Raw genomic sequence first — 26,045 nt, forward strand, 5'->3', positions numbered from 1 at the left:
CCTCTCACTGCAACCTCCACTTCCCAGGTTCAAGCGATTCTCCTGCCTCAGCCTCCCAAGTTGCTGGGATTACAGGCCTGCCACCACAATTGGCTAATTTTTGAATTTTTGGTAGAGATGGGGGGTTTCACCATCTTGGCCAGGCTGGTCTTGAACTCCTGACCTCAGGTGACCCACCCACCTCGGCCTCCCAAACTGCTGGGATTACAGGCATGAGCCACCACGCCTGGCTGCCCCTTGACTTACTGTTCTTTGTCCCTTTCCGGGACACAAATCTCTTGCCAAATTTTGCATTTGTTGTTAAGTTTCAAAATTGCTTTTGAACTTTTTATGGTTACAAATGTTCCTAACCTGGTATTGAGATGCCATGAGGAACTATGTGTTTCTTTGAGGTTTGTATATACAGATTTCAGATGAATTATTTATACTGTTTTTTTCTGCTGCCATTATTGTCATGCGAGTTTGACATCTGTCTCCTTTTTATACTAAGTTTCTCTCATTTCTACAAAAGCCTGAGCCTCACAGTTTTTTTTTTTTTTTTTTGAAGGTTCTTCAGGAAATGTGTTAGTTTGTAATATGCTCAATGTTGTCTGTGCTGTATATTTTATATTTATATGTGTTTTCTTTTAATGACTTAATCAAATTCAAAAACAAAACCTGTATGAATATTTAAAATGTCGTTCCATTCTTGGATTTTTAATTTGCTTTTTTATCAGAACCATTAACCCCATTACCAAATCATTATGACATTGAAAGTGCAATTTTTTTGCTTTCAAAATTCTTCTTGCAATATAGCGGAGGATACTGAATTTTTTTTTTTTTTTTGATCATGAGGTAGTCCTGGGCTTCATAAAAGCAAGACGAAGTTTTGAAGTTGATCTGATTTCTTAAAAATAGTTTGATTTTTTTAAATCCTCACTATAACATTAACTACCAATTAACCTTCCCCACCTTTCTACCTGTATCTGCTAATTTGTTTCACTGAGGTTCTTACTGATATATTTATAATCATCTAATCAAATTTTTGTGAATTTGAAGCAACACAAATTGATTAATTAAGCAAAGGGATTGGATTATCTTTAAGTATTGGTTACCCTAACTTTTTGTTACTCTTTTTATTGCTTAATTATTTATGGGCTACCTGTTCCTCAAGATTTTCCAAATACTTTCACAAGTGTAGTTTAGTATTCTGTGTACCTTATTCTGCCATTCTTGTGGGTAAATTTTCTCTTCAAGGAAAACTTGTGATGTTGGTTCGTGGCACCAAATACGTTTTCTTAACATCCTTGCACAGTTTTTAAAGTTTGAAGCACTCATTTAAATTAGAGTGACTATTATGTGCTAGATGGTGTCCTAGGCATTGGAAATGATTTAGGAGCTCAGTACTGTGTAGACAGACTTGTAAACAAATAACTTCAGAACAATGCTTTATGCATATAAAGGAATTTAGGTGGAAGTACTTAGCTGCTGGGATGTTGCGGCGCTGGGGGAGACATGTAGTCTGAATTAGGAATCAAAGTGGTGGATAAGGAAGGCAAAGACATTCCAACGTGAGGGAACAGCATATGCAAAGTTCAAAGTACCAAACATGGCAGAGAATGGTGACTAAGCTGTTGTGAAGGAAAATGATCAAACTAGAGGATGGAAACATAGTACCTGGGAGGCCACGAAGGACCTTCTCTGCCCTGCCAAGGAATCTACACTTTCTCTCAGGCCATAGAGAGCCATTAAATACCACTTAAGTGATACTATGTGTAGTGTTAAATGATCCGCCTGGAATTGAGTTCCTAACGTTTATTGTTCAAATAATGCTTCTGGTAGACTCCATTAACAGTACAATGTAGATTTCCCATTTCTCGGTCGTGCTACTAAATAGAAATTGACTCCTCCAAAGATAGTGACCAGCATTATTTCCTTCATGGCAGTGGGAGAGCTCTGAGTTATGCCTAATGATAGATTAGAGGGAATTCTTCAGAGTAGACTTTTCATACAGTTAAAGAAATCCATCTGTTTACCAGGGAAGTAGGATAATTGGAATGGTGCTTTTGAAAAATTAATTACTCATAGGCAACATTGTATAAGAAAGATAGGTATCAGAGTTTCAAGGCAGGGAGATCAGTAAGGATGCTGATGAATGGAGCGGATGAAAAACAGTAAGAATTTCAGTGAGAGTCTTGCCAGCTGAGACGCTTAGACTTTGGCTATAAGAGAAACAATATGCAATCACATTTGAAAGCAAAGGGATTTTTTTTCCGCTCCAGCTAGTTTAATTTGTTTAAGTTAACAGAATGTACTTTAATTCTGTTATCCTTGGGACAAACCTGATTTTTTTGTTGTCTTGGCATCGGAAATAGGAATGCATTGTATACACCGCTGTCAGATGGTTAAATTTTAATAAATGCACTCAGTGGAATTTATAGAACAAACAACTGTCATACAACCTACAGAAATTCTGAAACTTAGAAATTTAGGTCATTTGACCTAAGGCTTCACACTTATTTCTGTTGTGCTTTGTAGACTTCAAAGCACTTTTAGTTGTTTGAGCCAATTCAATTCTCCCAACAGTCCTATGAAATGAGGAGTTGAGTTTGTTCATCTCTATATCAACATGATGAAACGAAGGCTCAGAACAGTGAACTGACTAAAGTCACATATCTAGAAATGGTTTTCCTTTGATTCTAAAATTGATGAAAACAAGTACAAGTTCAGAATTTAAATAACATAGAGTATGTGTAATGATAATTAGTCAAAGATTTTACTGGTTACTGATGGTAACTTTACCACATTTAGAAACTATAGCACACTGAATTCAGAAAAGCCATATAATACTGAAATTATCTGTTTATTTCCTATATCATCCATTAGACTGTGAACTTCTTCAGGTTCGAGATTATGTTCACCTCACAAGGTGCCTGCCATGGAAGAGTAAATGTTTATTGAAGTTTACTGGAATCATACTCTTTATCAGTCGATAGCTATATGACATTGGTTATTTAATTTCTCAGTTGTTCACTGAACCACAAGATGGCATTACATTTAGCTAAGCTACAGACTTATAATAACCCTGAATTGAAATGATGAGATAACGTATCTAGCACAATACCTAGCACACTGTAGTCACTAACTAAATATTAACCGTAAACTTATTTTTTAAATTTACTTTTTAATTGAGTTGTAATATAATTGAAGCAGTCATACTTAAGCCGCTTAAGCAGCAATATTAAAACTTCCCACGTGGAATAAAACACCTGACTTTTCACTATTTTAAAATATTTTTAGCATTTTTCAGTTTTGGCAAGATGCAGAATCGATCTTAAAGTCCTCTCAAGATCAACAATCAGCATAATTTCCTCTATGGCAGTGGGGTGCTTTTGAGTCAACTTTATAGATTATAGGGGATCCTTTAACGTGGCCAGTCCTATGCTTCATGACTCACCTTTTACCTGTGCATTATTGTAGATACTGACATGACAGGACCTGATCATGAGAATGTTAGTCTTTTGGAGTCTATTTATCCTAATTCACCAATTGTAGGTAGAACAGTGGCCTTTAAAAATGTGTTAACTTTATTAGATCTTTAAAATAGGACTTACTGTTTCACTGGTAGCTTGATTAAACAAAATCTACCTAGATTATTTCCAAGAAAAAAATGTAATTTTGAGAACATTTTAATCCATGAAGATGGTGTTCAGGAGTTATAAACACAATTAATAAATTCAAATCGCTTTATTCAGCAGCTTGGCATGATATTTCCATGTTTTTTAGTATTATTGCCACTGCACCTAATATAGTAACCTTTCCACAATTTACAAAAAATTACCACAGATTATGAAGAGCCAGGGACGTAGACAGGGTACATGTTATCTTTATTTTATACAAGAGAAAATGAAGGTGCAAAGAATGAACTCAGAAGCAGCAACAATATTGAAATACCTCTCCCTTTATTACAGTATTAAAAATCTTAAGCCTCTTATAAAAATGAAAGCAAAGGCATGTCCTTCACAATATGTACCTTGATCCCTCAGGCAGCAATTACAAATCATAATTTACCAGTGTAAGAGCACTTTCAACTACATGGTACTCCATTCCGTTATTTGTTATTGATCTTAGTTTCCATCTTACAATGGAATTTCTTTTGCACACATCACAAAATAGACTGCTGATCCTGTACCTTCTGCAGACATAAAGCCATCATCCATCTCTGTTACCCTACCACTTATTTGCAGCATGGGCAATGGCAGCATTTTAATCAGATAGGAATGTCTTCATTAAGCAACAGTACCCCAGCTTATACCTGGTATCACCTGGTGGTAAACGAAGGCCTGACTCGTCCCCTCCCTAACCCCTCCCCTCTTCCCATTGTTCTGCGATGTACGGTGTGTCCTTATATAAGTGAAATTACTTGTACGTGTTTCGGTATACAGTCAAGAAAATACTGTGTGTGTCAACAATAAGTAAAACCTTATGTTATAAATCATTATGCATTGTGCAGAGCATTTTTAGGTACACAGGTAGATTATATTTATTTCAGTGTTTTTCTGAATACTTTCTAGTAAGGGTTACTTCTTTCACGAATATATGAACACTTAAAGTGTGTACATGGTTTATTGAATTGATTTGTTTTTTGAAAAAAAAAAAACATTGCAGATGGGCTCAGGGAAAGCATCAATAAGCCTATGTAATGAACTCATAATATTTTGATTTAAATATCACTTTAAAGACTCTTCTGATTAAGGTGACTCATGAAAATGGTACTAAGTATCACCAATGAAGAGTTTAGTTCGTTTATTTGCCTAAAACGTTCTCCCTTTTGTTTCCTATCCTATCGTGAATTTAAACACTGAGGAATGGACTTATCAGCCAACTATGGGAGATTCAACACAACAATTGCCTATAACAGTTAAACTTGCCACGTCTGATTCGCATACTTGGTGATTTTAGCGTAGTCACCAAATTTCATATCTTGTGGGCTAACAGGGAAATGAGTACAGTGATTTTATGTACTTTTTTTAATGTTTATATTAGTTTTCAAAATGGTTTTGCTTCCTAACCCTACCATTATATGAAGCCTCTCACTTTGAAAGTCACAGACTGCGGACTGGTAAGTCCATCAGCTCTCCGTCACTGTGATCATTCATAATTTCACTTAAAGTAAACATACGATCATTGCATCGTTTTCTTTCTCAGCCCAAAGTATTTCCATTCTGTAAAAAGTTCTTTTTTTTTTTTTTTTAATATGTAAGTCCATTCATTCACTGGCTTTTTTGTCATTTTGCTTTCTAAACAAATTTAGATTTTGGAGCAGCTGCTCGTAATGTAGAACTGTTCTTTATCCCCCCACGGACACTTTCTGTCTTGAAAATCAGCTTCATTTGTGTGGTGCTGTTCTGTGTTTGTTTCTTTCCTTGTGTTTTTTGCTTTCAAAGTAACTTGTGATCAAGATACCTTTAAATTGAAATGCAAGTAAACTGAGCCCTTTTCTGAGGTTTTCTCCTTGCCCCAAAAATATTTGTTAGTGTTGATGATGCAGAGAAACTTCTGTAATTAGGGGATGCCTTTCTTTTCACCTTCTTTATTAGTTTTAGCTCTCACAACACAAGCCACCAAAGTCTGTCTTTTGGTTTCATATTTAGCATTAACGTTGTTTGCCATTTCCTCCTCCCATGGAAGTAATGCTCAAACCAGTCACATCTCTATTTTAGATTTCAGAAATCTTTCCTTTTTTTTTAATTCAGTAGACAACCTGATAACAAAGTTAATTAAAGCAAGTTAATCAACAATTTTCTAGTGATTTACAGCTTTCACAAACATCCATGAATTATTCCTTAATAAAAGAAACTCTTGGCCCTGCTTTTTTGGATACACGGAATGCTTTCCATTGAATCATGTGGTCATAATCCGGGTACAAAGCAAATTTAACACGTGTGAGAGATGCAGAAAAATGTCCCTTCTATGCACACCTTGCCAAATACAAGAATATAAAGAAAGAAAAAAGCCAAGTTTAAGCCTTTAGGTCATTTGTAAAATGTTGCCAAACCCATGCTGCTACTTTTAACAGAGAAGTCTGAGTTTTAAAATTCAAACGTTCTTTTCTTACAAAGAAAAAGTGCCTCTATCTGCCAAGCGCATGATCTTATGAGCTTCAGATAGAAAAGTAGCTATGACTTGTGACTGTTTTTGGTTCAGAACAATGCTAGATCAACATGCAAGTTGTATGGAGGTGGGGACAGAAGGGGAGGGGCAGGCTGGGGTGGTTGCTAATGTTTGATCCCTCTGGATTTCCCGCAGGAGAAAAGGTTCTGCAGGACGATGAGTTCACCTGTGACCTCTTCCGATTCCTGCAACTACTCTGTGAGGGACACAACTCAGGTTTGTGAGTCCCCAGAACTTCTGATGCTACTAAGGCATAAATAATGTTTTCAAGCCAGTAATAACAAGAGCCTGTTAGTTCCAATAATGCATCATTCTAGAGACAACAAATCATTCTACAGCATGACTTGTCAATGGGCACTGGGACATTTTATATATTGCTTCCCTGCTTTCACAGTCCTCGGATAGCCATTTCACTTGAGTCTTATCAATAGTTTTGATGTTAGGGAAGACACATGAGGCTGGGCGCGGTGGCTCACCTGTAATCCCAACACTTTGGGAGGCCGAGGTGGGAGGATTGCTTGAACCTAGGAGTCCAATATCAGCCTAGGAAACACAGCGAGACCCCCATCTCTACAAAAAATTTAAAAACTTATCCAGACATGGTGGTGCGTGCTTGTAGTCCCATCTACTTGGGAGGCTGGGACAGGAGGATTGCTTGAGGCCAGGAGTTCGAGGCTACAGTGAGCTGTGATTGCCCCACTGCACTGGAGCTTAGGCAACACAGCAAGATCCTGTCTCTCGATTAAAAAAAAAGACAGATGATTTATGAAAAACATATAAATAGATAGTTATGGAGTAATATAGAGTATCATTTCTTTTGTACCACTTCTCTTTACCTTGAGTGTATGCATACTTCATTGTACTAGTTAACATAATGTATCTCCATTACTTCTTTACACATCTAACTCTCTACCAGGCTTGTGCACCCCTGAAGGTAGGAACTCTATCTTAATTTTATCTTGGCTGATCCCAGCACTTTGCACAGTACTGAGAAACAAGTGATTAAGGAATAAATAATTTCCTTCTTATATCCTCAAGGATAGCGACCTTTTTCAGTCATTCCTTTGCCCAGAGCTCTAGGACTAGGAATAAGGAAACTGATATTAGCAACATCTGAGACAAAAATTGAATGTTGATCATCTATGGAGCACCCAGATACACTTTTGGGGTGATCACTTTTTATGGAAAATATAAACTATTTTCATATTAAAACTATTAGATAAAAACAGTGCACTAACCTACAATGATTTTGCCGTAGAAAACATTTGCCTTTGGAGTTCTTAGAATAACTCAACTTGAACTTCTGAGCAAGCATTAATAACATTTTTTTATCTTGCATAGATTTTCAGAATTATCTGAGAACTCAGACTGGCAATAATACAACTGTCAACATAATTATCTCCACTGTGGACTACCTCCTGAGAGTTCAGGTATGTTGCTTTCCATATTAGTAACAAATTAAAAGGGTTGGTATGTTGAAACAATACGGCAGAGTTTTAATGTGTTTTGGTTTATAACTAGAAAGGAGTTTTTGAGATAGTTTATCTCTGATCACAGTCTCTCAGCAATTCTTAGAGCAAAACTGCCACTGTTATCTCTGCTCCTGATCCTGCCTCCTACTTTTGTTCATTATTTTATTTCTGTCAGAAGAGATTTTTTCTCCTCTGTTTTTTTAGCTTGATGGTATTTTAAAGTCATTTTCATCTTATAAAGCACTTTTATGCTCCTTCTTCTACAGTTGTTAGACAAATTGGGGAAGAATATTTGGAACATTCATAGGAATAGGAAAGAAAGGCTTTGCAACTACTACCGTACACTTAAATTTGATAGTCTAAGGTCAGTTCTTTTCAGCTGTCTTAATATTTGCATTAATTTTCACACCACATTGCTTAAAAATCTCTGATATTGTAATTATATTTGAGAACGTTAATCAAACTGAATTGAAGATGTAGGCCTCTTAAATAATGAGAGCCCTGTACAACTTTTTTCCCCTCATTTTATTTATAAGCTAAACCAGGCACAGTATTTTAAAAACTATAAATGCAGACTTTCAGCTTTTTCCTTAATCTTTGAGTGTGTAAAATCACAACTTTTTTTTTTTTTTTCTAACTGAAAGCTTAACGTGGTGGGGGAAGGTGCATTTTGAAGTCAGTACACCAAGAAGCATTGCCGAAAACACATTTGTCGTTTTAAAAATTGTCTGAAAACCCAAATGTAGTTCACAGGCTCAACTAAATTGGATTATTTACTTATCCAACCAAAATATCTTTAAAATGTGCGTTATTGTTAAATACATCTGGTTTATAGAGATTGACCTTATTTAGATATTTGTTTCCAATTGTTAGTATTTACAAGCAATCCAACCAGTTTCCTCAGGGACAGATACAAAAGCCATGGATATCAGCGAGTTCTCACTGATGCAATGTTATTAGCTTTATTGGAGAAAATGGAGGCCAGATGTCGGTACCCCAAAAAAGACTGTTCCATGATTCATCTATTTTCTGTGCTCACATAGTAAACATCTAATTTTGCTCATGCATAAATATGCTCCAGTCTTAATGAATTCTTATGTTTGTGAAGTTCAAGGTTATCAGACAGTAATTTTTAAAGCTAAGTTTTCTTCTTCTTGTCTTCTCCTCAGTTGTTAGCTATATCTAAGAAGAAGGTTCACATATTGTATGTTTAGGAAAGTCATTGAAGAATGATATTTACTTCACAGATATTTTTGTTTGCTACCATATCTACTATTTAAAATACTTCTCAGACATACATTCCAAGACTGGTTAGTCAATGGTAACTTTATCAAGAATGTGACTTGATAATAAATAATATCATCTCTATTTCCCAGGAATCAATTAGTGACTTTTATTGGTATTACTCTGGGAAAGATGTTATTGATGAACAAGGACAACGGAATTTCTCCAAAGCTATTCAAGTGGCAAAACAAGTCTTTAACACTCTTACAGAGTATATTCAGGTAAACATTTAAACATGGCTGCTATCTGTAGCACTGAATTCCATAGAAAAATGAAGTATGTCTAGAGTAGTTTCCATATCTCCTGTTGACCCCTTTCCGAGTTTCTTTGCAAATTGCTACAATTAAAGTATCAGGTTGAGATGTGAATTTATATGGAAAGAAATTGCTTCACCATTTGGCAGGTTGAGATATGATTAACTCCTTAGAGGTATGGACTATGATGTTAGTTCTATTGTACCCCCAGGGCCTGGTATATATACTAAGCACTTAGTAAATATTAAGGAAGGAAGGGAGAGCAGGCACAACATTAAACCATTCTTTCTGGTATTCCACTACAAGTGGGAAGAAGTTTCATAGAAACTTAAGAAAGAGAAGAGTGTCTGAAAACATCGCATATGTATATTATAGATAAAATTCCAAATACCATATAGAATATTCTTTTCTTTTTTACATCGATTTGTTTTATGTTCTCCTTGGACTAAGCTTCTAGCCTTAACTTCAGATTTTTTTTAAGATTTTATAAAATTCTGGGTTTTTCTTCAATCAGCAAAACTTTGCTGATGACCAGTCATCTTTCCTTTCTGTCTTGTCTCAGTGGCCAATATTACCCTGAATCATTCACTATGTTTGACGTGCCCCATGCTAAGGATAAAACAGGAGGGAGAAACTTATAATTGGCTTTGTGAGACTAAACATAAGCTTGTGGGGAGAAGAAAGGTTAAGTTAAAAATAAATTGTATCCCAGGAGCATAACAGTTACAGCTGTTTGAGTAAATAAATGACTCATGGCCAAGTACAGCCAACCAAGAGTAAGTGCTGTAGAGGTAGGAAGACCTCCTCCAGGCTCACTCGCCTCTGCATTCAGTCCCTTGGAAGCATGGCACTGTTTCTATTTTTTGCCTTGGTGGGGAAGAGGAACCTTATTTCAGCATTTCCAGATGGAAAAGTCACACTTGATAATTCTAATAACATTTCGTTTAAAATCAAATAAAAGTGAAAGCTTAAGTCAGTTTTGGTCTACTCACAGTCCCATTTCCTTACCTCTCCTGGCTTCCATTATTGCCTTAGTATTCTCATGCATGCCTAGAATGATACCAGTACAACAACATTCATGTGTCATGTCCTGAATAAATAACAGGATTGACTGATGGCATTAGCAAGCCACTGGATTTTGCAGAAATGGAATCAGAATGATTTCTATAATATATTCCAAGTGAAACATAACACCATTTCAGCTAAGAGTGGGCATTTCTTGGTTCCTAAAATAATTGAGATTCCTGAATTTATCAAAAGCTAGAAGCATCCATTGAGCTCTTACTATGTGCAAAACTCTTTATTAGGTGTTGTCATAGAACACAGATTTCTACGTGAATGTTCAAAGGATATTGGATAAAGTCACATGGCTTATTGTGCTTGGTTCAATGAGAACCAAAAAAATAAATAAATAAATGAAAAATAAGAGGTAACAAGTAACTTCTCTTGTTACTTCTTTTTTATATGACATATTTTAAAATAACAATCATATCTGAAATATGTATTTTGGAATAATTTTAGGTATTCAGAAAAGTTGCAAAGACAGTAGAGAGAGTTTCTGTGTATGACTCACCCAGTTTTCCCTAATGCTGACATTTTATATACTCATGGCGCATTTGTCAAAACTAAGAAATTAACATTGGCACATCCTGTTGTTAACTAAATTACAGGCTTTATTTTGATTTTACTGGTTTTTCCATTCATGTTCTTTGTTTTTTAAAATTCTGGGATACAATCCAAGTTACCACATTACATCTAGTGAAATACATTTTAGAGAAGTTTGCCTTGGTGGTATATCTGCTGATAAATATTGATACTGTGAAGATAAGCTTATCGATAGCTTCATGCTGCTTCTGGACTGCCTTTTAGATTACAGCATTGCGTATTGCTTTATTATTCAAACTTCTACTAACTATAGAAAGTTATATAAGGGGGAGATCCAACACCATTGAAATAAATGGAATTACCTATAAGATCGTAATCCCAATTTAATAAAAGGGGAAGAATTGTTTGAGTAACAGGATGTTGTATTGTCGAGGTTCCTAGAGTAAGACCATGAGGTAGTTGTTGAGAAAAGACAAAGCTTGATGTGGCCTTGGCACAGGTCCTTCTGGTAGTTAGCAAGGGTTTTCCATGTTGCAGGTACATACATCATGAGAAAAGGATGCAAGGCACCAGGCTAGGGAGTTTACACCTCCCAGAAGCTGAGGACCTAAGGTCGAGCAAGCCCTAGAAAGGACATTGTGTGTTTCAGGTTTTAGAAGAATTAATGGGTACTTTGGCTTTGGGCTTGCAACTCTGTCACATGAGGGTTGGCCAGACAACTTTTGGTCACCTAGGGGTTGCACGAGAGCATAACCCCTTGTAATGCTTCAACTTTTGATTTAAACCTGAACTAGCACGGGAAGAAAATTATTTCTGACTTGAAGAAAAAACAAGTTTATTTTTCCTAAAAATGGCTTTCTAGTGTTCACCTAATAGCCTCTTGTGCTTTTCGTCCTCCCTAATTTATATGCCATTGGAATACCAAGCTGACACTGAACATCGACCACAGGAAAATCCTAAAGATTTATTGCTTTCAAACCAGAGCTGTAATAGCCAGTTGGGACTAATTTCAAACAGGGATGAAGGAAACTGTAAAACTACTATACCTGGTACATTAAATGAGCTGGATTTAATGACCTACAGATTAAAATAACCTGATTCCTTCTCACCACTGTCCCTTCAGACTTGCTCTGTCAACCATTTCTTTACCACTAGAAGGAATCCTGTGCACTGGCCACTTTCAGATAAATAAAATCATGTCAGTCACTTTGTCACAAGAATAGTCTCATTTCAGTAAAACTTCCGCTTACCCTTGGGCCTGATTTTCAGCTGGAAAACCTGGAGTGAGGGTGTAGGCAAGAACTCCCATCTGGATGTTGTTCATTCTGGAAGGAGTCCAATCTAGGCTTTTTTTACTCTCTCCCCTGAGGGTTCTTCTCTCTCTCTCTCTCTCTCTCTTTCCCTTTCCCCTCCTGGTTAACCCCAGGCTTCCTCTGGGTTGGAGCTGTGGGAGAGAGGAGGTATGAGGAAGGAAAGGTCTCCTCCGGGGCACATGTAATCCCAGAGTGCACCGTGGAGCTGGCCCTCTGGTGTGGTGTGTTGTATTTTTTTTATCTATCGTGCGAGCCTGGCCCTCTTAGTCCTCCAGTGCCTGGAAATGACTCTTTTCCCATCCGGTTTAAAGTTATTCAATCAGACCTCAAGCATCTGGTGGTCCCATCCACCTTGGAATTATGTTACCATTTCAGACTGATTTCAGATGGGGCAGAATGGCTCCTTCCTGAGTAGTCCATATAAGAAACACACATCTTTTTTGTCATATGCTGTCTGTCACACTTTCTAATAGCAGACCTTATGCTACCCAACTTCAGAAGACAGAAACTGAGCTCACATGATGGTTCTCCTGAAGCCTCTTCTCTCCCTTGGTGTAAGGAGATGCAGAAGTAACGAAATGGAGAGGCTCAGCACGTGGAGAACCGCCTCCAAAGTCTCCCTCTTTTCAACTTCAACCCCTTTATATCCTTAGAGTGGAAAGATCTATTTTTAGTCACCCCTTTTGTAGGTGGTGAGTCTACTGCTTTTGTAGACAGTCATTCTCACAGTCGTATGAGAATACATAGTCAGTATCTCAGCTGTAGGGCCTCAAGAGATGCTGAGACAGGAAAAAGTTCTATTTCAACATCTCGGATCTGGTCATCTCTTCCAATCACTTGTTTCTAGCATAAGATCTGAAATGTTTTTATGTGGTCTGCAGTTTAAAGTTATTGTAAGTTATTTGCCTAAAGGAATGAAGGAATTTGAAGAACAGCATTTTATGTACTTTTTTCCTTTCTAAGTAAAATCCCTGTTATTTATTTCCATGGTTGATGTAGATGGGTTTACAAAACTGAATGATGGTAGAATTTTTTCACTGGAAAGTGAAAATAGAAATTGGCTCCATGAAAACAGTCTGCATGCTACAGCAGATCCACCCTAGTATTGATACTTCAGAAGTGTCAGCTAAGAGAACCAAGTTAGGTTTGTTAAAAGATAAACTTAAGCACAATAACATCTTAACAAGTTTATCTGAGCATTCGACTATTTATGAATTGAGCAACACCAGAACACTAAGGTTTAGCACTTCACCAAGGGTGGGGGCATTTTTATAAGGTGTTCCTGGAAGCAAGACAAGAAAAGAAATCTGATTGGTAAAAGTGGAAAGTCCCTAGTTAGAGGCTAGTTGGCAGTTTCTGACTGGTGAACTCTCTAGTTAGAAGTTAGTTGGCAGTTTCTGATTGGTTAAGCTTAAATTTACATTGAGTTGGGATTTGGTTTTCTTAGGGGCAACCCAACACACTGGAGCCATCTCAGCCTAATGACCTCCCAATTAGTTGTTTTAACCACTTCCAATTGTCTTGGATTCTGGATTCATGAAATTAATAACCAAGTATTACTCTTTTAAAACACGTCAGTGTTTGTACCATTTGTAAAACAGTTGTTCAATTAAGAAAACGTTGAAGAGAATTTTTTTTCTCTATATGAATGATTTATCCAGGTTACTATTTAGGAGTAAGAGGTAGTCACCTCTCATCTAAAGCATATTCTCAGATTCTTTTGAATACAAAATAGTGACTATTGATTGATTTGACTTAACAGCCAAAGCACCCAGACCTTATTTTTTTTCCTCTAAATAGAGGAGATCAAAGCCAGACCAAAAAAATATGATTCACAGAATATAAAAATCCTTGAGAAACTTTTTTTGGAATATATTAAATGTTTTAAAGAGGAACGTATTTATCTCTTAAGGGTCATTATCATCACTGTATCTCCTTCTTTCACTTTGAGTTCCTATCTTTTTAGATAACATGCTAGCAGTGAGATAGATACATCAGCACTAAGTCAACTTTTCCCCTGTTACTGTAAAGTTTGTTTTGGCAAATGAGTTATGAGGAGTAATTGCCATTTGTCTGTTTACGCTCCAGGGTCCTTGCACTGGGAATCAACAGAGTTTGGCACACAGCAGGCTGTGGGATGCTGTGGTCGGCTTTCTTCATGTGTTTGCCCATATGCAGATGAAGCTGTCGCAGGTAAACTAACTACCTTCCTCTCTCCTAAATGACAAACTGGAGACTGTAATCATCAGCAAATTAAACATGATTTTTGATGTTAGAACATTATCTTTTTAGAATCACTTTATCACTTTTCTTTTTAAGATCATTTTATCATGCCTCTTTTGCTCTACATTAAAATTTTTTAAAAATAAAAAACGTTATGTAACCTGAGAATAGACAAGAGTCATTATTCAAATTTGAGACAATGGATATTACGAAATTGAATGTAATGGACGAATGAAACAGTCGAGTCCCCAAACATTGTACATTTCACAAGCTTCATCTTCCTGGCCATTGCTCACTGGAATTTTCCTTCCCCTTACAGATAATTGAAATAGGTTTTATAATCTGTTACAAGGGAGACAATTTTATTATAAGGTCCTAAACAAGCAGATGTTCTCAGTAGGGTGATGTTTACCCATAACCAATGTATTTAATTTTGTGACAAAGAGAAAAAGTAGCTATTATGTGGATAAGCAAATGAAGAATAAACAGATTTCCCATATGTTTTAATGTTAACTTGGGAGTACCTGTTGAAAAATATCAGCTTGTTTTCTCACTGCTGTATTTGTTTCATTTGCAACAAAAAGATACACAAATAGAAAAGTTCTTGTGAATGTGTCTCTTCAATGCAGTGAATTTTGATGGTATAACCTGAGACCTTCAGAGTGTGGGTAATTTGCCAGGTGGTCAGGTAGAAGAAAGAATGTCAGATTAAAAGACAGAATGCTGTCATTCTAATTCCTGAGCTGTCATGACTTGTTCCACCCGTGTGGGCCAGGTCTCTCTTCCTCGAGGCCTTGTTTCTCTGCAGTAAAGTGAAGAACCTATTCCTCAGGCCTGCAAATGACAATATGCAGGATGTACTGTCAAAGATCAGCAAGGCTGGATGCTAGTAAAAGTGGTAAGCATACATCTTAATGTCAAAGATAAACAAAGCTGGATACTAGTTAAACGAATAAGGACAGATTTTAATCAGTAGTGCTATTGCAACAAGGAAAGAGTTCAGCATGAACTGAACCCCATTTGATTTGTACAGAGGTGACTGGGAATATTAATGGGAGAATGAAGATTAGACAAGGGGCGAGCAGGGGCTCAGTAGAGTCAGGGGAGTGAAAAGTTACAAAAGGTTCACTGGTGTAAATGTGTTTAGACCAGCTCTGTCTGCTAACTGGCAATTGTCAAAGTTACGATTCTTTCTCCAGAGTCCTTATCCTTAGATGTTGTCTGGAACAGTCAAATTTTATCAGCCTGGAGTTTTCCCAGGCAGGCACTTCAGTGGAGGGCTGGGCTCATTCTAGAGATGCGGTCTCGAACATTTAGAAACTATATTAGTGTTTGTTCAAGTCTTTATAGACCAAAGTTGAGGCCAAGTTGAGAAGAGGGCTCAGATGTACCTGGCTAGAGTTTGGTCAAGGAGAGAATGTCAGTATGCAGTTACTGGTGACTTCAGCCCAATAGGGAAATTCCAGTCTTTCATTTAATCAGTAGGGATATTTTGGTAAGTAAGTAAAGGAAACCAACATATGAACCAAATGTAGACCCTCACAAGAGAGTTCTCATCCTGATGTTTTTCCATCAGGGTGTTTGTTAACATCCGGTGCTACCTAGCACTTGTTCATGGTTTATAAAGTTTCCATAACAGCTATTTAGAAAGAAAACGTCTCATCCTCCCAACACTGTATAGCTTCACATGTACCAAATCTGAATAAAATGCCTTGTACAAAATTTTTAAAGAATAGTTTAAAAAATGGATAAGATGTAAAGTTGTGCAGATATAAGTATGATCAGTATTTCCAGGGACTGTAGCTAAGCATAGTGATGTTTAGACACAGTACGTCTTTGAAGAAGAATGTTTCTTTATGGTAAAAAATCAGAAGCAAAAACAAAATTTTAACCAGAGTAATATTGGAAAGCTTAATCAAACTGGTAAATAAGATACATTGTACAATATTAGTACAATATTGTACTAATAGATAATACCTGTGTAGGTGTTTGGTTAATTTGTTTAACAAATAAATTTACAAGTTTATCTTCTGTGGTGCTTATATGCCTATATTTTTCTATGTAAAGTTGATTTTTACATAATAGCACCTAGAAGAAGTTAGAATGTTAGTTAGAAGGAAAAAATGCAGGCTTTTCAAATAAAAGATAGATGTCAAATGTGCAGAAGCTCTTGAGTCTTGCTTGGCATTGGAGAATATACCACTGTTACGGTTCTTTCATATTATTGCTAGATATGTTCATTGTCTATACAAATACTTTCTTTTTTTCTGAGTCGCAGTCTTGCTCTGTCACCTGGGCTGGAGTGCAGTGGCGTGATCTCTGCTCACTGCAACCTCCGTCTTCCAGGCTCAAGCAATTCTTGTGCCTCAGCCTCCTGAGTAGCTGAGACTACAAGTGTGTACTACCATGCCCAGCTAAATTTTTGCATTTTTAGTAGAGACAGGGTTTTGCCATGTTGCCCAGGCTGGTCTCAAACTCCTGAGCTCAGGTGATCTGTGCGCCTTGGCCTCCCAAAGTGCTAGGATTACAGGGCATGAGCCACTGCGCCCAGCCTACAAATACTTTGAAGAACATGAGTTGAAATCAGGAATACTTTTTAATTGTGAAGTATAACTATTTTTAATAAATATTTGGCCCTCCTTTAGTTCCATAATGCTTCAAGTGGTTACTATTTATTGCCAGAGCAGTACCCTTTTTGTGAGAGTAAGTAAGTATGATGTTCTTGCTGCATAGTTTTCTTGTATTATCTCAAATGCAATGTTAATATTTTCAGGATTCCAGTCAAATCGAGCTATTAAAAGAATTAATGGATCTGCAGAAGGATATGGTGGTCATGTTGCTGTCCATGTTAGAAGGTAGTTTTGATTTATACTTTTAAATTATCTTTATTATTTTATTTAAAGGATCAGCATGGGCTTATGGACTCAGAGTGTAGCATAGAATAAAATAACACTAAGATATGATAGATGCCTTGGATTTATTGCTGACTTATTATTCTTTTTCTCACATTAATTTTTTTTAAAGGGAGATCCTGCATATCTCAGTTTACATATCTACGAAATGAAAATAGTAGTACTTTATAACAACACTTTTCATTTCATAGTGATATCCTAAAAAGTAAGCTCTTCAGACAGCCTACAAAGAATATTTTATTTGTTAGTGTGTTTGTCCATAATCGGTGGGGGTTTCGGACATTTGGGTAACCATCAGCTGTGTAAGCTGCTTCCATAATCGGTGGGGATTTCGGACATTTGGATAACCTCCAGCTGTGTAAGCTGCTGCTTTGAAAAGACGACAGAGTCACTTCTTTGGGTTCTTAAAGCCGTGGCACTGCTGGGGAAGCTTCTGTCCCCCAGGGCAGCTGGCAGTGGTAGTCTTGTTCTCCCCACCACAGCCTCAGCTTAAATTTTCTCTTTTTTTTTTCTTCCCAGCTTATTTTGCTTTTTTTTTTTTTTTTTTTTTTTTCCTGTAGCAGGCAGGAAACGTAGCAGTTAAGAGCGTGGGCTCCAAATCCACCGCCAGAGTTTAAATCCTGGCTTCCTTACCTCTGGGAGGTATGAACCTTGGACAAGCTACATCTGCATTTTTTCAGTTTCCTCCTCTGCAAAGTAGAAATGATAGATTGATGTGAGAATTCAGCGGGATCCTATAAATACAACCAAAACAACTAAGAAATGTTTGGTATTACGGTGCCTATCAATCACTTTTTCTCAACTTCTTCCTATTTTCTCTCCGAGTCTGCCATACATGGCATAACTCCACTTTAGTTAACTGAGGCAGCTGTCACGCCTCGTGCTAGGACTTTGAAGTGGCAGCATTTGCTTAAAGCCCTTAGTTGGCAGCAATAGTAGCCACTTTATGCCCTTTAAGCACAGGATCCATTTTTCCATGCATGGCCCCGATTCGAATTTTGGGTTAAATACTAACAACAACAATAACAACTGCAGTAGCAGCAACCACGGCAGTGACTTAAAACCAGCCTCATAATGTGCCAGATACTGAATTAAGTACTCATTTAATCCTAGTAACAAGTTTATGAGTTCGATGGTAATATTATCTCAAGTTTGCAAATGAGGAAACTGAGGTACAGAGAGGCTACGGAATCTGCCCAGGTTCTGAGCACATTAAGCCTGGATTCAAACCCAATAGTGTGGCTCCAGATCCCATACTCTTAACACCCCGGTGCTTACGGCTTCTCAGATTGACTCTGTGGACCTCTGACCAGCGATCTTTCTTCTCCTGCCTGTCTTTATGTTATATAGCACGTTCTGTTCAATGAATAAAAGCATTCTGTGATCCTGTAGTTCAGGAATCTGCCATTTTCTAACTATACACACTGAATCATGAAGAAATGTAGAAAGGTGCTTTTCATTATGAATCAGAAAAAGCGTACAGTTCGCTCTCAGAATCTGGTCTGAAGACCTGGCACTAACCTTTAATAATTAAGTCACAATGGGCCCATTAATTTAGTCTTGTTGAACTTCGATTTCCTCATCGGTAAAATTAGGGTTAACAAAAAGTACCTGCCTTACATATGAACATTAAATCAGATATTGTCTATGATAGTGATTTTTCAACTCTGAAGGGCTGAGCAAATGTTGATTTTTATTATTAATATGAAACGATTTTAGTTTCTGGCTCTTTGGCTCATTTTATCTAAAACATGTTGCTTCTTTGATTAATTTGAGGGGGAAAATGTCAACTTTTGTTGAAATATTTTATGTGTGTCAGTCTAATTACTTTGTAAATAGGGTTATGCATGTTTGTGTAATCATTTTTTAAACTTATCTTTTTATAGGGTGAGAGATAAACAGGGACATATCCTTGATTCAGATGTTATTAAAGACATATTGTTATTTTCTTTCTCTATAATCACTGATTTTGTTACAGTTTATTTTAAACAAATGCAACTGCTTTACCACCAGGTAACGTTGTTAATGGAACGATTGGCAAACAGATGGTGGATATGCTTGTGGAATCTTCCAACAATGTGGAGATGATTCTCAAATTTTTTGACATGTTCTTAAAACTAAAAGATTTGACGTCGTCTGATACTTTTAAAGAATATGACCCCGATGGCAAGGGAGTCATTTCCAAGAGGGACTTCCACAAAGCGATGGAGAGTCATAAGCACTACACGCAGTCAGAAACGGAATTTCTTTTGTCTTGTGCGGAGACGGATGAGAATGAAACCCTCGACTACGAGGAGTTCGTCAAACGCTTCCACGAACCTGCGAAGGACATCGGCTTCAATGTCGCCGTCCTCCTGACAAACCTCTCTGAGCACATGCCCAACGATACCCGACTTCAGACTTTTCTAGAATTAGCAGAGAGCGTCCTGAATTATTTCCAGCCCTTCCTGGGCCGCATCGAAATCATGGGAAGTGCCAAACGCATCGAGAGAGTCTATTTTGAAATCAGTGAGTCCAGTCGAACCCAGTGGGAGAAGCCCCAGGTCAAGGAGTCCAAAAGACAGTTCATATTTGACGTGGTCAACGAAGGAGGAGAAAAAGAGAAGATGGAACTCTTTGTGAACTTCTGCGAGGACACCATCTTCGAAATGCAGCTGGCGGCTCAGATCTCAGAGTCGGATCTGAACGAGAGGTCAGCGAATAAGGAAGAAAGTGAGAAGGAGAGGCCGGAGGAGCAGGGGCCGAGAATGGCCTTCTTCTCCATTCTCACGGTCAAGTCGGCCCTGTTTGCGCTCAGGTACAATATCTTGACCCTTATGCGAATGCTCAGTCTGAAGAGCCTGAAGAAGCAGATGAAAAAAGTAAAAAAGATGACCGTGAAGGACATGGTCACGGCCTTCTTTTCATCCTACTGGAGTATTTTTATGACCCTCTTGCACTTCGTGGCCAGCGTTTTCAGAGGCTTTTTCCGCATCGTGTGCAGCCTGCTGCTTGGGGGAAGCCTGGTCGAAGGTGCTAAAAAGATCAAAGTTGCAGAACTGTTAGCCAACATGCCAGACCCCACTCAGGATGAGGTGAGAGGAGATGGGGAGGAGGGAGAGAGGAAACCCCTGGAAGCCGCCCTGCCCTCCGAGGATCTGACCGACTTAAAGGAGCTGACAGAAGAAAGTGACCTTCTTTCGGATATCTTTGGCCTGGATCTGAAGAGAGAAGGAGGGCAGTACAAACTAATTCCTCATAATCCAAATGCTGGGCTCAGTGACCTCATGAGCAACCCAGTCCCCATGCCCGAGGTGCAAGAAAAATTTCAGGTAATTTATCTCTAAGTCACAGCAGCATTCTCTCTGGACTTCGGGTCGGTATAATAAATGATCATTAGACCAGGTTTCATGCTGGCGTCACAATGGTGTTACCTGTGTGACTTGAATTTCCAAAGAGAAATGCTTTTCGGTAAACAAAGTTAATGTTTTTAAGAGTCCTTATGAATTATTGAATTAAACTATTAAGATGTGTAAGCTTCAGTACCCACCCTAACTGTAGCCTACGTCTTTCTCCACTTTTATATAATTTTATGTGCACATTTGAAAAGTTGGGAAAAGAAAGAAAACTTTTAGATACCTGTAGTGGCATTATTCTCACAGAGCCTTGAAATTTTCTCCTGTGTTCTGTGGTTTTCTTTAGCCTGTTTTCATTGCATGTTCTTTGTAGTCATTAGTCCATAGAGCCATCATTCCATCCATAAATATGGCATATTTTCCAAGTGTCTGACACCCCTGGGTATCACAGGGAATTCAAAGGTAAGATGGGGTCACTGCCTTCAAATTACCTTAAAAAGTTTATTCCAGAGATAAAACTAACACACTTGAAGAAACTAGAAAAGGGTTAACTGTGAAATAGTATAGGCAGGGCAGCAGGGGTTGCTTATGTTGAGAAAATGACAAGGCCAGTATGGTTTAAAGTAGTTTGGCCTTGAAGGATGAGTAAGATTTTTCGCAGGTGCTTAAAAAAAAGAAGGGTATTTCTGAAGTGAGAAAAGAGAGTGAAAAGGAGTCCAGAAAGTTTGTCCCTACCGCTGGTGCAGTAGGTCAGTGTGCAGAAGAAGTGGGAGATGTTTGGCCCAGTAAAGTGAAAAACACGTGGCACTTTTATCGTGGTATAAGCAAGAGGGTATCTTACATAGGTTATGGTTTGACACATGGTCACATGGCTCCCTAAATTCATTCAAAGGTGATGGGTAATCCTGGCTTTCTCTTCCCCATTGACTCATTCAAGGAACAGAAGGCAAAAGAAGAAGAAAAGGAAGAAAAAGAAGAAAGCAAATCTGAACCTGAAAAAGCCGAGTATGTATAGTTTGCATATGCTTTTCCTTCGTTTCAGTTTGTCATTACATCTCTTTTTCTTGTACTCTGTCTTTGGGAGCTGCAAGGGAGAATCTCATATTGTCAAGGAGCCACAGAACTAATTCCGCCATCTCCGTGGAGAGGCTCTGACGGCGAGGACCTCAGGCCACGGGCAGGGATCACTGTAGACGCCCCCAGGGCTGCCAGTCTAGTCTTTTCCTCTCATTCCATGGGGACCTCTGTTTGTGTGATTCTCTCTCAGCAGGAATTGCATGGAATGCTGTTTGTAAGAGGACTCAGGGCCACAATTCTGTCTTTAAAAATCACTCGTGTATTTCTGTCCTTTCCAAGAAGGGAGGAAACAAACATTCCAAATGCACTTTCATAGAATCCTGTGGAGTGGTGCTCCTTAAACCATAGACCCAGGGCCACAGGCATAAAACTCGCCGGGAGAGTTGGTTAAAACAAACATTCCTGGGCCCCAAGCCATAGACCCAGGGCCACATGCATAAAAATCCCCAGGAAGGTTGGTTAAAGCAAACATTCCTGGGCCCCAAGCCATAGATCCGGCCTCAGCAGGTCTGGTGTGGGGCCTGGAAACCTTCATTTTCACCAACACTCCGGGTATCAACGCAGCAGTAAAAAAGAGCTGGATGTGAGGCGATGAAAATGCATAACTCCCTCATAACATCAGGTTTCTCTGAATAATCGAAACCTATATCTTTCTCCACTTTTATAGAATTTTATATGCACATTTGAAAAGTTGGGGGAAGAAAGAAAGGAAGCTTTCAGGTGCCTGCAGTGCCACTATTCTCCCATAGCATTGAAATTTTCTCCTCTATTCTGTTATTTTCTTTGGTCTGTTTTCATCGTATGTTTTTGTGGTCAGCACTATTCATTGTCATAGATCTTACACTATTGGGTCAGTTGTAAAAATGGCCACATAAAAAGTAGACATAAATACCAGCAAGACAGGCATCTCGATGGCAATTCTTTAACTAATATATGACTCTTATGAGTTAAGATTAAGTATAGCTTATATATTAATATTTCTGGTTTATGTATTAATACATATGACTTCACTTTAATGAAGGACTGATATTTTGCATCTAAAGGATATCAAATGTCAATTCTTCTAATTCCATTATTGTCTGGAATTAATATAACATTACTATAATTCACTTAATATATTTTCATAAAATTAATTACAATTAATAGATGTCAAAGTGTGAGTATAATGATACACTTTACACATGTGAACAATAAGTGTGTAGGTCTCTGATTTTAAATCTTAATGGCAAATGTTAAAAATTGTGGATTAAAATTATAGGCTGGGTGCGGTGGCAATGGCAAATGTTAAAAATTGTGGATTAAAATTATAGGCTGGGCACGGTGGCTCACACCTGTAATCCCAGCACTTTGGGAGGCCGAGGTGGGCGGATCATGAGGTCAGGAGTTCAAGATCAGCCTGGCCAACATGGTGAAACCCCCTCTCTACTAAAAATATAAAAAAAAGTTAGCCGGGCATGGTGTCACGTGCCTATAATCCCAGCTACTTGGAAAGCTGAGGCAGGAGAATCACTTGAACCCGGGAGGTGAAGGTTGCAGTGAGCTGAGATGGCGCCCCTGCATTCCAGCCAGGGTGACAAAGCAAGACTCTGTCTCAAAAAAAAAAAAAAAAAAAAGCATTGAAATTATAATTTAAAAATAGGGTATGTTGGACAGTCACAGCAAAATCAATCTTCATTGTTCTTTTTTTAAACGTTTTATTGCAGAATTGGAAGGAATCTGCTATGTATAAAGATTCATCAAGCCTATAAAATGTCCTCTATATTTCAACTTCACAGAATTACCCATCTACAGGGGACTGTGATCAATAGGAAATCTTACCCCTGATTCTAAAATTCAGAATATTATCATTCACTGGAAAAGTAATTAGTTTTCAAAAGTGATACGATGGTCTAAAATATTTGTTCACTTGGGTAATTTTCCACAACACCCGTTTAGTTCTTTAGTTTCTGGAGAGCTTATGTTTTGTTCATTTGTTTTCATAGGGGAGAAGATGGAGAAAAAGAAGAGAAAGCCAAGGAAGACAAGGGCAAACAAAAGTTGAGGCAGCTTCACACACACAGATACGGAGAACCAGAAGTGCCAGAGTCAGCATTCTGGAAGAAAATCATAGCATATCAACAGAAACTTCTAGTAAGATGTTTTAGAATGAATGTTGTTACTGATATAGTGCAATACCGTAATAATTTAGGCTCAGTAAATATTTGCTGACCTCTCCCTGAGTGGCAATTAGGGAACCAGGTTAGTCCAGCACATGTTTGATTTGCTCATTGTAGTGTGTTTATCTTTTATAGTGAATGTCTCTGGCCCACCGCTCCCTACTGTCAAACCCACAACCTCTACTCACATTCGCGCTCCCTGAAACCCTTTCATTTGGTTCCTGCTGGGACAGTGCTCCCAGTGTCTGCCCACAAAGACATTAGGACAAGTGAATAAACATATTCTGAGGACCTGCAACAGATTTTACAGCAAGATGTGCCTTCTAGGACACAAGTAATTCAAAAATGTTCCAGAACTAGATTAGTCAGTATTTCTATAACATCACCCTTTTACTTAAAAATCCAGGTATAAAAATATTAGCTAATTGAGCCACTTTCCATTGATAATAAGAAGGTCTATTTGAAATTGTTCTTTAAGAGAGGGATTACAGTTCTTTATGTAGTGTCCTGTACATTTTGCAGAGGTGTTCCCCTAATTAGTAAAGCACACATTCATATTTGGAAAACGAAAGGTATAGCTCTCTATGTCTATTCATATTTATCTTGAAATTCTTAAAAATATTGTTTGAAAGGCCTTTTATAAACATGCACGTGTAATGTCATATATATACACATATGTGTGTCTCCTATCCTTTTCCTCCTTTATAAAAATTATACATATATACATGTGTATATATGTGTATATATGTATAATTAAATATATGTGTATATATGCATATTTTTTTTTAATTTTTATAATTTTTTAAATTTTATAATTTAAATTTAAATTTTTTATAATTTTTATAAAGGAGGAAAAGGATAGGGGATAAGCATGTAGAATCCACCTACAAGAGGTACTGACCAGTAATGTTAGACCTAGAATTTAAGAACAACAACCCTCATAATAAAGCCATTTGAACAGCAGAGTCATATTTAGTGTTTTGTAGCCCTTGAGAAATCAAAAATTGACAACCCAGAAACTCAATGGACTATAGAATTTCACCTATAAGGAAAGTGGACTGTCCTCAGTAATTATATATTCTAAACGCTTATTTTTAAACATGTTTATGTATTATATATTTTATGCAAATATATTTTAATTTAGTTGTAACTACATTTCCTAAACCATCTTGTATTTTCCCTAAATTGTTTAATACAGAATACACTGAAGAGAAATGTCTCCTAGATAACTCTGAATAATTATTAATTTGGTATGCCATAATGGCTTCCATGGCTTCAGGTATAGTTCTATTATAGATGGTTTAAAGGTTGAATGGGCGCCGCAATACCCCAGTGGGTTCCTGAAGAATGTGTTTAACTACAGTTGTGTAAACCAAGTAGTTGGGATTTTGCTTCCACCTTTCACTGTGTCAGGGTTCACACGTTCCATTGTCTCTGCACAGCTCCTCCCTTTTCCTGAATCTCTTTGCTATCTTTCTTGGCTCCCCGATTTGCATGCACATTCCCAATCATGGCCACATCTGTCTAACAAAGGCCCCTTTTCCCCTAAGCGAGAGCTCAGGCTAGCTAACTCAGCCTCTGTGACCCAGATCCACCTTCCAAGGAGAACCAGTGAAACTGACCCAGTCTGGGTATGCTGGACAGCCTTGTTCTAGTAAGCTCTGGCAGTAAAGACGCGGTCCTGTGTGGGGAAATGACACGAACAGAGATGGGGTGTGTACACAGAGGGGAATATCATTCTGAGGTGTTACATTTTGATGTAGCTTTATTATGGTAAATCCCCTGACATAGCCACTTAAATTACATTGACGTCTCCCACTTAATATTAAAACAAATACTTTACTTAACGTCCACCATAACCTATTACTTTAAACCCACTTCTCTAGGCTTTATTTTTTCCCAGCCCAATAAATTGTACCAGCTGTTTGCTTAGTTGCTCAGGCTCCCAAATTCAGAAGGCATCATCTTTGAACCCCCCTCTTTCCCACCTTAAATACAACCCAATGATAATTATTCTCAGTTGTTCTAAATACACCGAGTCTGCCCAGTTTTTGCCATCTCCACAGGTGCCATTAAGTCCAATCCACCACCATGAACCTCACCTCTGCCTGACGTCTTGTACTCACTTACTTTCTAATTGGTCCTCTTGCTTTCACTCTTGTTCCACTACTATCAGTTCTCACACAGTAGCTGGAGTGGGCCTTTCAAATCATAATCCAACTGCTCCAAGCCCTCCTCAAATCCTCTAATAGCTTCCCATC

General features: G+C 37.9%; 1 protein-coding gene across 6 annotated transcripts in view; it reads left to right on the forward strand.

Annotated features, from left to right (window-relative positions):
• The window catches only part of RYR2 (ryanodine receptor 2), a 799,701-nt gene that overhangs the window by 730,399 nt on the left and 43,257 nt on the right, over positions 1-26,045 (forward strand). For 3 of the 6 annotated variants that reach the window (XM_032137648.2, XM_058430776.1, XM_032137649.2), the window contains 9 exons: positions 5,069-5,101; positions 6,289-6,369; positions 7,495-7,583; positions 9,002-9,130; positions 14,170-14,274; positions 17,078-17,159; positions 19,230-20,527; positions 21,489-21,556; positions 23,611-23,758. In XM_032137648.2, coding sequence (XP_031993539.2) covers positions 5,069-5,101; positions 6,289-6,369; positions 7,495-7,583; positions 9,002-9,130; positions 14,170-14,274; positions 17,078-17,159; positions 19,230-20,527; positions 21,489-21,556; positions 23,611-23,758 — 2,033 coding nt within the window. The remainder of the gene's footprint in view (positions 1-5,068; positions 5,102-6,288; positions 6,370-7,494; positions 7,584-9,001; positions 9,131-14,169; positions 14,275-17,077; positions 17,160-19,229; positions 20,528-21,488; positions 21,557-23,610; positions 23,759-26,045) is intronic. The other 3 variants (XM_032137647.2, XM_058430777.1, XM_058430778.1) reach the window with 1 other exon arrangement.

The sequence above is a fragment of the Hylobates moloch genome, unplaced genomic scaffold, assembly GCF_009828535.3.
Source record: "Hylobates moloch isolate HMO894 unplaced genomic scaffold, HMol_V3 SCAFFOLD_18, whole genome shotgun sequence".
In the NCBI taxonomy this organism is placed as follows: domain Eukaryota; kingdom Metazoa; phylum Chordata; class Mammalia; order Primates; family Hylobatidae; genus Hylobates; species Hylobates moloch.